This window comes from Candoia aspera, chromosome 2 (genome assembly GCF_035149785.1).
Source record: "Candoia aspera isolate rCanAsp1 chromosome 2, rCanAsp1.hap2, whole genome shotgun sequence".
Lineage (NCBI taxonomy): Eukaryota > Metazoa > Chordata > Lepidosauria > Squamata > Boidae > Candoia > Candoia aspera.
In genome coordinates this window covers 145504599-145519080 of record NC_086154.1, presented here as the reverse complement: position 1 = coordinate 145519080, position 14482 = coordinate 145504599, and the positions used below count along the sequence as shown (strand labels likewise).

The 14482-nt window shown below is 39.1% G+C and overlaps 1 protein-coding gene across 1 annotated transcript; it reads left to right on the top strand.

Moving 5' to 3' along the window:
* The first annotated feature begins 5590 nt into the window (after positions 1 to 5590).
* Positions 5591 to 13948, top strand: HTATIP2 (HIV-1 Tat interactive protein 2). The gene is made up of 6 exons (XM_063294008.1): positions 5591 to 5644; positions 7335 to 7536; positions 9240 to 9347; positions 10697 to 10834; positions 11862 to 11923; positions 13460 to 13948. The coding sequence occupies exons 2-6, from the start codon at positions 7336 to 7338 to the stop codon at positions 13668 to 13670; spliced, it is 720 nt and encodes a 239-aa protein (XP_063150078.1). The 5' UTR covers positions 5591 to 5644; position 7335; the 3' UTR covers positions 13671 to 13948.
* Positions 13949 to 14482: the final 534 nt, after the last annotated feature.

The window sequence follows — 14482 nt, the reverse complement described above, 5'->3', positions numbered from 1 at the left end:
TTCTAGTACCCATTGGAATATTTCTATGCATGCATGAGGTTCATAAATGGTGGATATTAGCACAATTGGTATATTGTTCCTCCTGTTAATTAATTTACACTGCTATAATTACATGTATATAACACAATATGGAGGGGGAGGAGAGATGAAGCTTCAAGTTCTGGTTACAAAAGATCTAAATAAAATAGTTTTAAACACTTAAATGTCGATACTGAGAACACTAAAAGAATAATACTTTAGCAGGATTTGCTGGTTTTGAATTCTGGAAAAATAGTTTCTAACTTGCACAGAACCACCAAAAAGTTATGCAGTCTCAGCAGTTGGCAACAGTTTCACTGATCTTGCCTAGGCTCAAAAGCTAAGCTGCATCAGGCTAGTGAAGGCTGGGATAGAAGACCACCAGGAAATTACAGGGCTATATGCCAGACTGGGAAGTTGAAAAAAAGCAAAGGATAAACTTTCCTGTAATATTGCCAAAGACATTGCATACTTGTATGCATTCATCCACCAGGAGTGGAAGTTGACTTGAGGTCATCTTACATATATAGGCATCATCCACACATATCCCAACAACATATGCATATGTGACATCTATACAAGCACCAACTAGCTATGCAAAGTTCAGACTCAGTGCCATGTCCTTCCATGGCACAGCCTCTATTTGATGGAAGCCAATTGCCCTGTTTCAGATCAGCTCTACCGTATCTTGTATCTTCAGCAGATCTGCAGACCTGCTGCAATCTATGTTATGCCAAGATGTTCTCAGTGTTTTGTATTTAATCCCAACTTTTCTCTGAAGCCCATTGACCTACCTGGAAATCAGGTTCCTTTCTTATCTGTCTCTCTTCAGCTTCCAAAATCCAGAGCTGATTTACTTGCTAGGCTGTCACAAAATAATTAAGTGGGCGTCAACTTGCACATTTGCGCAGGAATAACTGGTTTGTTTGACAGCTTATGCCAAAACCTCTCAGAGCTTTTTAATCACCTTGGAACATCAGGTCAACGCCCTTCTATTTAATTGGCCAAGCTTCGTTATTTCAAAATGGGCTGGATTGTCAAGAGCTGGGAGATACTTCGGTTAGAATGCAGTTCATTATTTCAGAGACATGGCATATATGCCATTTCAGTTGCTTTTGAGATTGTCATACAGATCCTGAGCACCAAAAGCTTGTCAAGGACAGAGGGAGAGAGAGAAAAAAACTTCAAATGCCCTTGTCTTTAAAATCAGTGAGCAGTTATCCAAGAAGTTGGGCTTACAGTCTTATTTCAATCAAGCACCAATATTGAACAATCATTTGGATACAGGACTAGGCAGCTTCCCAGACACTGGTGCATCTGTTTCCAGGCCTTTATAATACATCCTCAAATTGACTTTGGCTACTCACGAGTTGTCTTTACTTTTTTCAGATTAATCTGATGTTCACAATGCTATAATCCTAGGCATATCTATATTTTGTGAGTTTAAAACTTACAGAGAACTTTAACCAATCAATACTTTTTAAAAAATTTAGTTACTTATTTTCAAAAGAAATGAGAGACAAAAAGGTTCATAGAAATTACAAAATACAGACATCACATGGAAAAGTTTGCAAAATAGTATAATATTTTGATTTAGTATCTAATTTTGATACAAACATCTCACTTTTACCTTCATATGCCAATCTGGATTATAATAAATGAAAATATAGTTTCACAACAGTGTTGTTTCTGCATTTCCCTCTGTATTCTGCTTATTGGGAGCCACTGAAACCATGAAGGCCCTTCAGATCATTCTAAGGAGAGAGTTTAGAATGATTTTGTTAATAATGAAGTATTTTGAATTGTAAAGTTTTTTAAGATAGAAAAATAGAAAGAAAAAGGTGCAAAGGGAAAAAATAGGAAAGACATATAGAAAGAAAAAAAGAAAGAATAGTAAGAATATAGTGAAGAAAAAGAGAAGAAATATATAAAGGAGTTACTCCCAATTTTCACCACCACAAGTATAAACAATTTTAGTAACTTTTCACTTCCTTTTAAATCACAGCAAATGATCTCTTCTTCCCATATCCCATCCCTTATCTATAAACAAACCCATAAGGCATTGTCATTTCAGTCCTGGTGTCAACCAAAGTCCAGAAATAACAACATATCTATTTTAACCTTGATCAAATAAACCAACTTTATATTCCTTCCTTTTACTTCTAACAATCTTAATCTTTAGTCCATTCAAATAATGTCATAGAACTTGATTTCTTTTCATTTCTTCTTTGTCCCTTCTCACGAGATTCTTCAAAGCTCTAACAAGTCTCTTTTGTAAGTCCAATATAGAAAAATTATACAGGTGTAATGATTGCCTATTCCAATAAAAGGAGTCTCATCAGTAATTACTAGAGAAAACTAATTTATTGAATGAATAGTATGCAAAGTACGAAGAAAGCTGAGAATGAGCAAAAGCGCGCCAAATACAAACTTAAAAAGCCTTGCTCCCGTTGCAAACCCTCCCCTCAGGCTAGCATAGCAACCACCCCCCCAGATGCTAGCAACCGTTAGAATCGGCCTGAGAAAGTAACCTTGAACAGCAGAGATAACCCAAACATACATTCCAGCATATCACAAGTCAGCACAAAGGAAATTTACCAGCGTGGCCAGGCAGGCACGCAACTGCAGATATGACATGTGAAACGTTACGAGGAACCATAAACATCGGAACGGGAACATGACAACAGGCCTCTCTCTTGGTTTATTGTTTGTATGTCCCTTTTAATTATTAAAACATCATCCAGTTTCTTTTGTATGTCCAGTGTAGCATCTTTTTCCATGTCATTCTTGTAGCTTGTCATTTGTAAGTCCACTTTCAACTCAATCTCTGTCTTGTCAGGTAAAATTTGTTCCTCTTCTATAACATCTTTTAGACACAGTCTATCCATAGAGGCAGATATCACTGTTGAAATTAATATCAATTTCTGACTCCATTTTTCAAAAATATCATTCAATATTTCCAGTGTTAGAATATTTTGCATCATTCTGTAACTGTTAGTCAAGTTTATGTGTTCTTCTCCCTTAATTGAAATCTTTAGTTCCCTCTAGTGTCCAATTTTAAAAACTTAATAGATTTTTTTTTTAATTTCAAACAAAAGCATTTTCCCATGGGAAGGATGCTTTACAGTATAATTAAATCCAAAATCTTATTTCAAATTTATCTGGACCCTTAGTCCATTGGTAACTTTCTAAAATCAAAGTTTTAATCAACCTTTTGCTGTTTATTTAAAAAAAAATTAAGTTCTTAAGCTTCTAATTAAAATTTTCTTTCATTAAGGATTGACGGCAGATTCACCCAGTGTTAATAAGCAATTTCCAAATGTAATTTAAAAAGGAAGTATGTGAGCCTAGTGTCCTTGCAAAGGCACCAACCACAGTTTGAGCAAGATGGCTATTCCCTCATCTCCCAGTGCTCAAAACCTACCGGAGACTGTCTTGCAGTCTCCTCACAAGAAGCAACTGTCCGGAGCACTTGTGGGTGATCTCCCATCCTCTTCTTTGTCCAGTGAGGTTCAAAGAGCTGGTCTGCTTGCCAGATCTTCATTCTTCAACGCAGTCGTCAGCTGCTTTTTGTGGAGCCATCTTCAACCAGCCAATTCTTCCTCTGGAAGTCTCAGCATATTCTTCATGAAAATGTGTATTAAATATTGAAGCCAGAGGAGATAAACCTGAATGTACTGGGGGGGGAGGGGGTTGTATTTATATTTATATTTATCCTATACTTTTAATCAGCTGTTTCTAGTAAAATGATTTCTTATCACTTTCATGTCAGTCCAAAGATATTTATGTAAGCCCTTTGTGAGCTATGTTCCTTTCATAGATGCAATCCAGCCATATGGTGCTATAATACAGTCGATATTCCAGGTCAAACAGCTGGACTGATCGTGTAACTCCAAATTTGGTAAGGCCAATTCCCCTCTTTCTATTACATCCTATAAAAATTTATGTTTAATTCTTGAGTCATTCATTTTACCTGATAAAATTACAGTACTTGTCTTTGCCACTCATTCAGCATCTATTCATCAACATTTATTAGGATCATTTAAATTAACCCTTGGAAGAATGTTCATTTTTACCATTAATATTCTTCCAAACCCAGTTTTTTCCACTTAAGAAAGTTCTCCATTATGCTCTTCCAGATTTGCAAATAATCATTTTTGAATACATTCTGATTATTTCTAGTTAAGTAAATTCCTAAATATTTAATTGCTTTAAAACTAATCTTAAACTCTATTATTTGTTGTTGGTTTTGTTGTTCCTCTTCAGATAAATTCCATATAATCATCTGTGCCTTATTTCTGTTAATCCAATATCCTGATATTGGACTATATGTGTTCATTATCAGTTTTAAAGAATCAGATAAGTAAATGTAAGTACAACATTATCAGCGTATAGCTCTAACTCATGTTCTTGACTTTGTCATTTTAATTCCAGAAATTTTACTATCACTCTCAAAGTGTACTTGAAAAACTCTTTTGTAGAACTTTATTTTGTTATCATTTGGAGCATAGATTGAGGCATTTTTTCCCCAGATTCAATCTGAAAGTGTAAGATTATGAATCTCCCTTCCTCATCTAGGACTTGTTTCTCTAGAGTCCATGGTAAATTTTTCAGCTATATAGATATAATATATCCCCTGGAAAAAAAATTATGCTTATTTTCTCCTTTTCATAAATCATACTTAAGAATAGATATGTACTAGATGGTGAATTCATTATTACCTAAATTCATGGAAGTGGAAGTTGCTCCACTTCCTTAGGCAGACCACAATCCAGTAATTGTAAATTTAGAGAGAAGAACTATTGTAAGAAGGTGGAGACTAATTTATTATTAGTATATAAATGACTTACACTTATGTTTTGTAGGAAACCCACCAACCTTATCCCCAACTATATAGACCACCAATCCATTTTAAAGCAGAGCAATGCAAACTATATCCTCAACCCCAATAACAGTTTATTCTGTTAAAAAGAAAACTTCCCGCCCCCCAAAAAGTCATAACAAGTCCACCACCACCCCCGCCACGCTTTGCACCATTACTCCACCCACCGACCATTGGCCGCTCCCACAAAGGTTCAGGGCGGCTGACCTCGTTCAGCAAAGCAGCGCCCGCGTGCCCCATTCAGAATCAGATTAAACTGTAACGCACAGAAACAACATACAGTATCTAACATGATACAAGACAAATTGGCAAGCCAATTATTAAAAAATAGCCACGGGCCATCATTTAATTAATTTAAAGACAATCTCTGAATTTAATTTAACTTATCAAATTTGTTATAGCCGCCCTCTCTATATGAGGCTCTGGGCGGCTTATAAAACCCTGACAATCTCGGCCACGAAAGAAACATACGGAGAGAAAAACTCTTCGGTTTTTCCCAGAAAATCCAAAAACTCAATTATTTAGAGGTGGGGAGGAATAACGTCCTCTAGGTAAACACTCTCTCAGAAAGAGCCACCAGCGGCCCCGAGTCCTTCCTCGAAAAAGGCGATCACCGCTCCTCGCGAACCACAGGGGACACCCGCTCAGCAACCGGAGGAACGATTCTGCGCATGCGTCCCTGCTCGGGAAGCGACACACGCGGGTCCGGCGCTGCTGGTGCTTCTGTCCGAGGCTTCGTGGCACGTAAGCAATCGGCGCTTCCTCCGCTGGGACAGCAGCCAGGGAAGCTCACCCCCCCCCGCCCCCCGTGGATGGCCCGTCCAGACCCTCTGAAACGCAGCGAGAGCCTGGAACATAACGAGGCGAAGTGTAAAGGGGTTGTAGCAGTTCTTTTCTCTAATTAGGCTAGCTAGGAGGTTCTCCAGGGCAGTCCCGGGGAGAGAGAGTTGCTGCGGGGTTTTGCAAGAAAGTAAAATAGGAAGAACCCCGGGAAGGACAGCGAGGAAAAGGCGGGCAGAGTTGTTTTGCCTGCTGCGAAAGCGGTGATCCCTGTGGGCGGTTTCTCTGGGGAAGAAATGGAGTTCTCAAGGAAAGACAGCGAGGCCTGTCTTCGGTGACTTTTATTGCGAGTGAAAGTGTTTCTCAAAGGAAAAGCAGCTCCTTCTTTTCATTTACAATTGTCCTGCCCCGTTGTAAATGACAGCCGGGAGCGGATTTCTAGAGACGTTGCTGACTTGCACTTCCCAGCAGCTGCAAGTAGCGTAGCCGATGGTGAAGGATTCGGGGAGATGCAGTTCAACAAGATCTGGAAGCGCGTTTGGGTCTCTCTTTAAAAAAATGCACAGTTCACTTTCTGGGGGGGAAAAATCGCCCGTTATTCACTTATGGGGATAAACCTTATTGATGACTTTTTTCAAAATAAAGAATCTTATAGCTATAAACTGGTGTAGGCTGTTCTTACAGTCTTTTTTTTAAATATAAATTAGTTTTACAAAGAACTTAGAAGCTAGCACAAACCAATAAAGTAGAAAAAGCAAAGAAAAATGCAGAACTGCAGAAAGAAAGAAAGAATAAAAAGCAATAGAAAGAAGCTTCCAATTTCCTTTGCAGCAAATATAATTACAAAATTATCTCTTACTCTGTGTTTACAAAAAAAGGCTCACTTTTTTCTATTATCCAGTTGTTGTTTTTCCTGATCATCAAAACCACAAATCATAAGTGCTTTTTTTTCCATTTCATGCAAAAAGTCTATAAGGGGTTTCCAGTCAGCCATCAATACAGATTTTTTTTTTAATTTAGCCATCTCAGCAAGTTCCATCATCGTCACCAACCATTCCTCCATTGTGGGCAGTGTTGAACCTTTCCATCTTTGAGCATATAATAGTTCACTGCGGTTGTCATATATAAAAACAAAGTTCTATGACTTTTTTTTCTAGTTGCTTATCCATTAGTCCCAAAAGAAAAGTCTCTGGTTTCAGTTGTACTTTAACCTTTTAGACTGTTCTTACAATCTTAAAGAACAGTCTCCACCAGTATATAGCTATAAGATTTCCTAGTTCACCAATAGCACAATCTCATCGTTAATTTCAGGTCATAGATCTTGCGCATAGCATATAACATATGCACACAGCATGCAACATAGCGTGCAAGATCATATGATAGCCTGGCAGTAACTGTAAAAGTTGTTTTTTGTTTTGGTGTATGCTTTTGTTTTGTTTTGGAGAAATTAACCATTAGTTTGCTCCAACAAGTGCTAGCTGTGTCTCCATTTTCATTATCAACTTTCAAGTAATTGATTTGTTGTGAAGTTGAAGCTGCAATCCTGTACAGCTTTATTTGGGAGAGGAACCCTCTTGGGACTTACTTCTGCATTATGTAGAGGGCTGAACTGCAAATGCCGGGGTTTTTTACCACTGCTGCTTCTTGCCAACAGTATGGCTGTTTCCAGTTCAGAAGAACAGAAGAACCTCCAGGAGCATTCCCAAGGAAAAAAAAAAAGCTGTTTCATCTTGGGTGCCTCTGGAGAAACTGGGAAAGAATTGCTACTTGAAATCTTGAAACAGCAACAATTCTCTAAAGTAACCCTCATTGGCCGCCGAAAGCTGAATTTGGAAGGGCCACTTTACAGTAATGTGGTATGAAACAAAAACATTTGTTTTAATCTTACGTTCTTCATGTTTTGGTCCCCATTCCCTTTTACCCTCACATCAAGTCTGCAGCTTAATATATTGATTAAGTTGAAAGAGGCTGACTGTCTATGAACTTTACAGCTGGAAGAGATTTAAACCTGGATCTCCCCAGACCTAACTTGCATTCCAAATGCTACATTGCATGGATTTTTGTTATGTACTATTATAGTCATCCCCAACCTAGTGCCCAGAAAAAGTACTGTAAATCCATGCTACTGGAAATTCATAGTCTTCTTGAAAGTAATAAGTAGAGGAAATATATTTATAGTAATACACTATGTATTACATATCTTTTATTTCAGTATTTTTATACTTCTCCATTCTATATTAAATAGGACACTTTACAAGTTTATAAAAAACGTAAGTAATTGAAAATATTATTAAATAGTCTATCCAATTTTAAAATACCAGCAAAAATGTAAACCAATTAAAACAGGCAAACAATTTTAAATGTTTCCGAATAAACGTTTGAATGATTTGTCTACTAACAGCTGCTTGACAACTGTCTCCAAACTGTTAAAAATTTAGAAATCTAATTATGTGGGATATAATATAGTACATACATAATGTAAGGAATATAGGGCCATAAAGAAAATGCCACGTAAAGAAGAACTGGAGGGACCAAATTGTCTTATGTACCAGCCTTCTTCAGTCCTTTATGTGCTAGACTACAATATCCATCATGCTAAGCAGCTGGTATTTTTGAGAGACTGGAATATCTTCTTATGTAGCGCAGCTCTTAAGGTAGTTTAATGGCACTTTAATTTCAGATGCTTCTATGCTACTTCATCCAATTAAATCTAAGTGGCTTACATAACTGTTTAGACACAGATACAGATACAGTTACATAAGGCAATATAACAAAACGTAATAAAGTTCAATCAAAAAACAACAAATACATAATATATAATCAATACAATATAACACAGTAATTTACTGCCCATCACTTACCTCAGGTACATTAATCTGTTCAATTTTTGTTCCTAAATGCTCTCCAAAATAACCAGGACTTAACTAGCTTCTTAAACATCAATAGTGCTGGTGCTTTTCTTATTTCAAGGTAGCTTATTCCACAAGAGGGGAGCCCTAGCAGAAAATGTTTGCTTCTATGCTCCCTCTTATCCCACCACACCTGAGTAGGAACTTCAGCATTTCTTCTCTACCTGCCCACCTTGCCCTTAAGAATGACGCAGTTGTAGATATTTTCCAGTTAAAATAGTGAAGAATTGCTCAGGACTGATAGACAATTGAACTTTTCCATGTTTGTAAGATTCAGGCACAAAAAGCACAAGCTCAGATTCACTTGAGAACTTTTTCCACCTTAATGAGTCACCCTTTAAAGAGTCGAAGTAGGAGGCAGTTCCTTCCTCCTTATCTCAGTGTTCTCTCAGAAGAGATGACAGGACCAGCAGAGGAAGTGTAAGATGGGATGTGATATGGTTGTTCTTAATATGCGCATTTTATTGACTGTTTGATAATTTCACCTTGGCTCCTCAACATGAGTTGAGACTTCAGTGTTAGTCAGGAGGTGTTCTGTCTTCATTTGTTTTGGGCAGCAGGGAGACACATGCATTCCCTTTTCTCCATTGAAGTCTCCAGTTATTTCTTTCCTGTTTGGCTTTTTGTGTGTCTGTCCTACCTGTTTCCAGATCCAAGAAGCTGTTGACTTTGAGAAGCTGGATGAATTTGCTGCTGCCTTCCAAGGACATGATGTAGGATTTTGCTGCCTGGGGACAAGCAGAGCCAAAGCTGGAGCGGTGAGGAGGGAGAACAGGGCAATACCTGGGTCTGGGAGGAACTGAGAAAGTTGGAGGATTGGGAGGAAGTTAAGAGGTATAAAATACACCCTAGAGTGGAATTTGCTGGGAGGTGGGATTAAAGGGACTGTTTCAGCCTTTCCCAACTTGGCATCCTCCAGCTATATTGGACTAGAGCTCTAGTGACTCTGGGGACTGGTGGTAGTTGTATTTCAGTACACCTGGAGGAACCAAACTGGGAAAGGTGAGTCCCTTGGGATTTGAGAGACAGGAGGTTGAAATGGGTGCTTGGCATTTTGAGGGAATGGGTTGGCCTGATGAGGAACAGGTGTGAAGAGTTTAGAAGTTTGACTCTTACTCTGTTTCTTCCAAAGTGCTAGAAGTGTCTATCAGCTTAGTTTATCTTTTGTTCCCTGTAACTCAGTGGGGTATTTTGTAGACCATCTTTTCCAAATTTCCTAACTGACAGAGGATTCTGCCCAAGTTGCCCAAGCCTTGAACCATACTGGCTACTGTTTACTGGTTTAATTTTTTGGATTTATCTTGTACCCGTGGTAGACACAACTCCTTCTGGGCCAAGGTTTGCACTTGATTTTTGAATGGCATGAGAAGAGCCATGCTTCCCAAAGTATGAGGAGGAGCCAACACAACAAAAAATAAGTTTGATCTCAGTTAATTTGCATTTACATTTAATTAAACATAATTGTACAGTATATTACAATGTTATTCTCTGATCAGCATATATTTAATTTTTTTCCTTCGGCCACATAAAATTAATAGCAATTTTGGAGGTGCCTGGCTGTCATGTATAAAGTTTCAGAGGTGAAACAGCCCTCATGTCAGTCTCCACAATCAAACATTTGGGAAAACGTCTGATTGTGTTCATCTGTAATGGAATAGCCACTCGACAACTGTCAGTAGAAGAGAGGAGAGGGGGGAAATGCAAGGAGTGTGAAACAATCTTGTTTGGGTTTCAGGTGGGAGTCAAGGACATTCTGCAGGAGACATCTGCAGCTGGCAGTGTTGGCCATTGGAAGGAGGATGGGAAAGAAACAAGGGGAAGGGAATGCCTGGGACTGGAATGTTTCAATGGGGGATTTTGAACGGGAATTTCTAATCACAGCTTTTTCATTGTTCTGTGCACTTGTTTCCAATAAACCTAAATTCTGCATATAGCTATTGTGCATGGGTTGGGTGAATGGTGAAACTGAGGGTGCCAATTCTTACACCTGTGGTCTCAGGTTGGATTACTCTTGTTATGCCAAATAGGCTCTAACTCATTCCAGGCCATTGGAAAGGGGAGACTTTTTCAAATAAGTAAATGCTACTTTCTCTCTCTATAAACACAGGATGGATTTGTGCGGGTTGACCGGGACTATGTTGAACATGCAGCAAAGCTAGCCAAAGCTGGTGGCTGCCAGCACTTCATCCTACAGTCAAGCAAAGGTGCAGATAGCTCCAGCAGTTTCCTCTATCTACGGACCAAGGTGTGTCTGATGGGCTGCAAGATGAGATAAGCAATGGATGGGGGAATCACCTGGTTTCAGAGTTCTGGTATTCTTATTTTATTGCTTGAGCCAGTTGCAACAAAATTTCATTTTAATGTACACTTTGGTGTATAGTGAAATGACAGTAAAAGTTTATTCTCTCCTTCCCTTCCCTTCCCTTCCCTTCCCTTCCCTTCCCTTCCCTTCCCTTCCCTTCCCTTCCCTTCTCTTCTCTCTCTTCTCTTCTCCTTGGTTGGGTCCCTAGAAACCCAGATTCTAAGTTTTATCTTGATATACAGAATGCCAGATCCTCCACTCTTCCATTCTACTGCCATTTAGGATGAGAGAGAGAGAGAGAGAGAGACTTCCTATTTAATATATCCTCCAAGGAGGTCATGATTATATACTTGGTTCTTTCCCCTACTCTTAATTTAAGCCTGAGGGAAACTCCCTGTGAGATAGTTAGGCAGAGTTAGGAGTTGAATTTGGGTTTTCCCACGCATGAGGCTGCCACTCTAATTCCATGATAGGCAACCTGATGCCCTCCAGATACATTCAGCTACAAGCCACAACAGCCCCAGTCAATATTGCTTCCTTCAGCTGAGGAAGCATTTCCCTTCTAGAGGAGTGGCTCCAGAAGATACTTACATCTGTTGTTCCATGTTGCTCAAATAATATCTGCAGTGGCCAAGGGCAAAGGAAAATGGTACACTGTGACCTGCAGCATAATATAGATGACAATGCATATTTTTTCATGAGAAAAAAGATTCTTGGCTGAGGATCTATGGTTTGTCAAATTCTAACCATTACGGAGCATGCAGGCCAGCTTTTTGTCTGTAGCTTATGATTCTAAGAGTGGAACCAGACAGTGCTTGAGAAGGGATATCTCCTCTGCCATCTGAGATGGATCTTCAGCAATCCTTCCTTCTGCCTTATTTTGATACATATACTTTCCAGCTCCTGTGTGTTGGTATGTACAGGAGAGAGATCTCATCCAGTGGTGGTGATTTTTTCCTTCTCTCTCTAGGGTGAAGTAGAAAACAGGATTCGGGGGCTTGGATTTGATCGATTCTCCATATTTAGACCAGCGTAAGTATATTTGTGAATCATAAATCTAATGGAAGGACAAACGTTCAGCTGATGGGCATGTAGGAGGTTGCCCGCTCCACTACATAGAAGGCTGTATTAGTTGCGAGTGCTGCTGATTAGTAATGGTTTGAAATTTCTCTTTCTTACAATGTAACAAATTTAATTAATTCAACTATTGGCTTGCTTGTTGCTTCAAAAATTTAACAGCATCACCTCTTGTGGGCTGTTAAAGCCAAGGAGACGCCAAATAAACAGCGTAGATGTGGAAAAGTTTCATATTGATGTATCCCCTTTCTAAATGTTGCTTTGATCTCCAAGTACGGGTAGACTTCCATATACACATGATTAGGAAAATTGGTCAGAACTAATGCCAGTGACAGTTTCGAGTAGATTTGAGAATCTAATCCACAGGCATTATTATTCATGCAGAATCAGATTCAAGAACTTATTTTGAATGTAGTTGGGGATGCAGTCCAAGCCACAATGTTGTAAAGCAGATTAACATGCAAGTGAGTGAGTGGATGAGTGGCTGCCCTATTTTGTTTTTTATTAATGAGCTGAAAGTTAAGCCCTGGCCCACCCCAGGCAAACCCAGAACTGACATCCACATCACACTGCAGGTCACAGCAAACCATTTTCCTTCGCCTGTGGCCGCTCAACATATTATCTGAGCCACACAGAATAACTGAAGGAACTAACAAGTCTCTTCCAGGGCCATTGCTCTAGAGAGGAATTGCTTTCTCAGCTGAAGCAAATATGCAGCTACCATGGTGTGGCTGTCCTTTTGCAGCTTGGGCAAATATTTGTGCCCTACTGGAAACACGATCTAGCAATATCTTTTTTTTTTTTAAAGGAAGGCTTTTCTATAGTTTGTTAGCTTTGGCATCCCCAGCAACAGATCTGGCCATGCCAAGAGGTTTTATTTCTTCACCGTCCACTGGTCCTGAATGCACCTCATTTCCCATCCTTGAGGAAGAAGAAGTAAAATCAAGCAATGAACTGCTGAGCGCACACGGGATTTTCTCTGTTTGCCAGCAGGGTGCAGATTTAAGTAGGTTTCAGGATAAAGCAATATCTACTGTTTTATCAAAATTCTTACAGCTTTATTGAAATGTGCTTTCCCCCCCTATTATATAACCAAGGAGATGTACTGGATTGTTTCCGTTCATACAAAAGAGCCAATACGTTGCTCTGGGACAGAAATCAATTCATCCAGAAGCACTGTCTTATGCATTAGTACCATATAATGATATTTCTCTAATCAAACTTTTTCAATATATTCTGTTGTCATGCAGACAAATTTTGGCAGGTGTTGTATCAATAACCAAACAATAACTCCTTAAAAGAATGGCTTTCATGTATTAAAACACAATATTCCTATCTCATCCCCCTACGGCCTGTTTTTATGAAATTATCTTACTCCGTGCTTCTGTGTTGCTAATAAGAAAATACTACATTCTTGTTGCCACCATGTTGAGCCGCAATAAAATCCAGGTATCATGTAACAAAGTTCCTTCTTTGGCCTCTCTTCCATAGGGTGCTGCTGTGTGATCGTCAAGAACCTCGGCCTGGTGAATGGGTGGCCAGGAAAACCCTAGGAGTGGTAGCCCACTTCTTTCCCACATTTATGACTGTTCCAACCACAACAGTGGCCCGAGCAATGGCCAATCTTGCAACGATGCCAGCAAAGGACAAGCAAAAAGTAGAGGTGCTGGAAAATGCAGCCATCCATGCCCTTAGTCAGTAAGAGTAGTCAAGGGGGAGGAAGGGATGTTTCTTGGATGGCATTGTAATGAAGGGGTCTCATTGATCCCCAGGCCCAGTTTGACTTACAGTTTTTTATACTTTTCTTCAGAGGGTCTTCAGATAATAAGTACCTCTGAATTGCATTTGAATTGCATTTGACAATTTCAGGAGCATGTTATCCTGAAGTAACTAGAAAAAGCCTTAATGTCATTGGTGCTGTTTCAAAAGCTTTAAATGTGTGTCCTTCCTCTTAATAAATTTAATTAATTAAATGTGGAATTGTTTATGGTCTATTGATTACACACTAAACTATTAAAACTGCAACTTAAAAATTCATTGTTGTATGAATGTATAAAACTTTATTATGGTCAAAACCCAGGAATATCAAGCAGAATGCAAAAACAGTATTTACACAGTAGCTGTATAACAAACTTCACTAGTTTTAGAGGAATATTATGAAGAGTTCCTGTTACCTCATTTCAGGCTTCACTTCAGACTTTGGCTTGTATCTTGCCTAGGTGCCTATCTAATTCACCCACTCCTTGTTTAGCGACTGAGTTCCATTCCAATAACCAGGTCATTAAGCAAAATGGTCACTAAGTAAACACGTGACTCAGAGAGAATGAGGGGGAGAGAGAGATACACTGCAAAGATCACTGGTTGCTGCTGTCTCATTCAGCTGTTCTCGTACAGCTACACCAGCGTTACTCTCGCTCCAGCACACGTCATTGTCAGGTGCATGAAATTTGGTCGTAAATGCATACGTTGGTGGGAAAATGAATTTTTTATTACCATCGTATTTGCAAACGGTCA

Excerpts from the sequence above, each read along its gene's own strand:
- HTATIP2 (XM_063294008.1), top strand. The coding sequence starts at position 7,336 with ATGGCTGTTTCCAGTTCAGAAGAACAGAAGAACCTCCAGGAGCATTCC. Across the intron at positions 7,537-9,239 it reads GGCCACTTTACAGTAATGTG|ATCCAAGAAGCTGTTGACTT; the intron begins GTATGAAACAAA and ends ACCTGTTTCCAG. Across the intron at positions 10,835-11,861 it reads TCCTCTATCTACGGACCAAG|GGTGAAGTAGAAAACAGGAT; the intron begins GTGTGTCTGATG and ends TTCTCTCTCTAG.